The 1,504-nt window shown below is 44.1% G+C and overlaps 1 protein-coding gene across 1 annotated transcript; it reads right to left on the bottom strand.

Annotated features, from left to right (window-relative positions):
* Positions 1 to 1,504, bottom strand: LOC145041952 (uncharacterized). The gene has a single exon (XM_078990207.1). The coding sequence runs from the start codon at positions 1,387 to 1,389 to the stop codon at positions 292 to 294; it is 1,098 nt and encodes a 365-aa protein (XP_078846333.1). The 5' UTR covers positions 1,390 to 1,504; the 3' UTR covers positions 1 to 291.

The raw sequence follows: 1,504 nt of genomic DNA, 5'->3' as shown, positions 1-1,504 counted from the left end.
TAATCGATATCATATCATCTTTTATAAATCACAAGTTATTAAATACATGTCTACGCTGCTAAAAAAAACTATATATAAATTAGTATCAATATATTATTATGACTAAATAATTAAATAAATAGTATTGTTTAGTAATTTATTTGTTACTAACTAGTCTATACAAATCTATGAATATTCATGTAATTTTATGATTTTATGTGAATAACGCGTATCAGTGTATCACGCATTCGGAGTGTATCAAATACCAATACACAAACCGTGACCAACCAAACGGAGCCTGAAACGACGTCGTTAACAAACTCGTGTGAGAGGCGTCCCGCAGAGGCAATCATTGCCGGAGAACGACGACGCTTCCAATTGTTCGAACGGTGATCCCGCTGGAATTGCGCCACAGAAATGGTTGTTACTGAGGTCCAAATGTCCGATGTACTTAGCCGAAGTCAAAGATGCCGGTATAGATCCTTTTAATTCGTTGTGCGATAAATCTATCATAGAGAAGTACGTCGTCGGAGTAAAAACATCCGGCAAGTAGCCGACGAGACTGTTACTGCTCAGATTCACGATGTTTAAGCCAGTGTTTCTTAGTATACTCACCGGAATTTCGCCGTAGAGCTGGTTGTTATCCAAGTAGAGTGTAGAGAGGACCGGCATTGATCCGAGTTCAGCAGGAATCGTGCCAGAGATCTGATTCATTGACAGATCCAAATCGGCCAAACGGTAGATTTTGGTGATTGAAGTCGGAATTTTCCCGGTGAGTTGGTTTTGTTTCAGTAAAACTCTGCTCATCATCGAGAGCTTGCCTATATCCGCCGGAATTTCACCAGAGATTCGGTTGCTGCTGAGATCCAGATGCATGAGATTCCTAAGGTTTACAATAGACGGTGGAATGTTTCCGGTGATATTATTGTCAGCAATATTGAGAACCGCGAGTTTCCCGAGTTTTCCGATGTCAACGGGGATTTCGCCCGTGATCTGGTTACCGGTGAGATCCAGGATGCGGAGGTGAGAAAATGAAGTGATACACGCCGGAATTTCGCCGGATATACCCTTCCAGTCGGAAACGATTAGAGTAGTGAGCCGGTCCAGGGAACACAGAGAAGGTGAAAGTGAACCGGACATGAAACTTATTTGGCCGGTTTTATCGATCATGAGCTTGTCTTCCGATTCGCCGCGTAGGATAACGTGGATGACATGGCTGTCAGTTGGGTCGCAGCTGACGCCGTACCAGTTGGTGCAGCAGTCGGTGCCGGTCCATGTGTTAAAGATGCCCAAGTATGGTTCGGTGAGGGCGGACTTGAAGGCCAACAATGCTGACAAGTCCGCCGGGGGGCAGCAGTTGACGACGGCGGCGAATAGTGCCGTCGTCACCACCAGGTATGTAGTTTCCATTCTCTGATTCTCTCTCAAGTTAATTTGGGCGTTGGAAGTTTCAAATATGAGTGTTTTTGTTTAAGCAGTCGGGGTGCTATATATCCAACGGTTAATCATAAATGGGAAATGGTAA

Source organism: Lactuca saligna, chromosome 4 (assembly GCF_052625555.1).
Source record: "Lactuca saligna cultivar CGN05327 chromosome 4, ASM5262555v1, whole genome shotgun sequence".
NCBI classification, from domain to species: domain Eukaryota; kingdom Viridiplantae; phylum Streptophyta; class Magnoliopsida; order Asterales; family Asteraceae; genus Lactuca; species Lactuca saligna.
The sequence above is the reverse complement of the archived record's forward strand: the minus strand, read 5'-3'. Positions and strand labels throughout refer to the sequence as shown.

Coding starts and splice junctions, on each gene's coding strand:
- LOC145041952 (XM_078990207.1), bottom strand. CDS start 1,389: ATGGAAACTACATACCTGGTGGTGACGACGGCACTATTCGCCGCCGTC.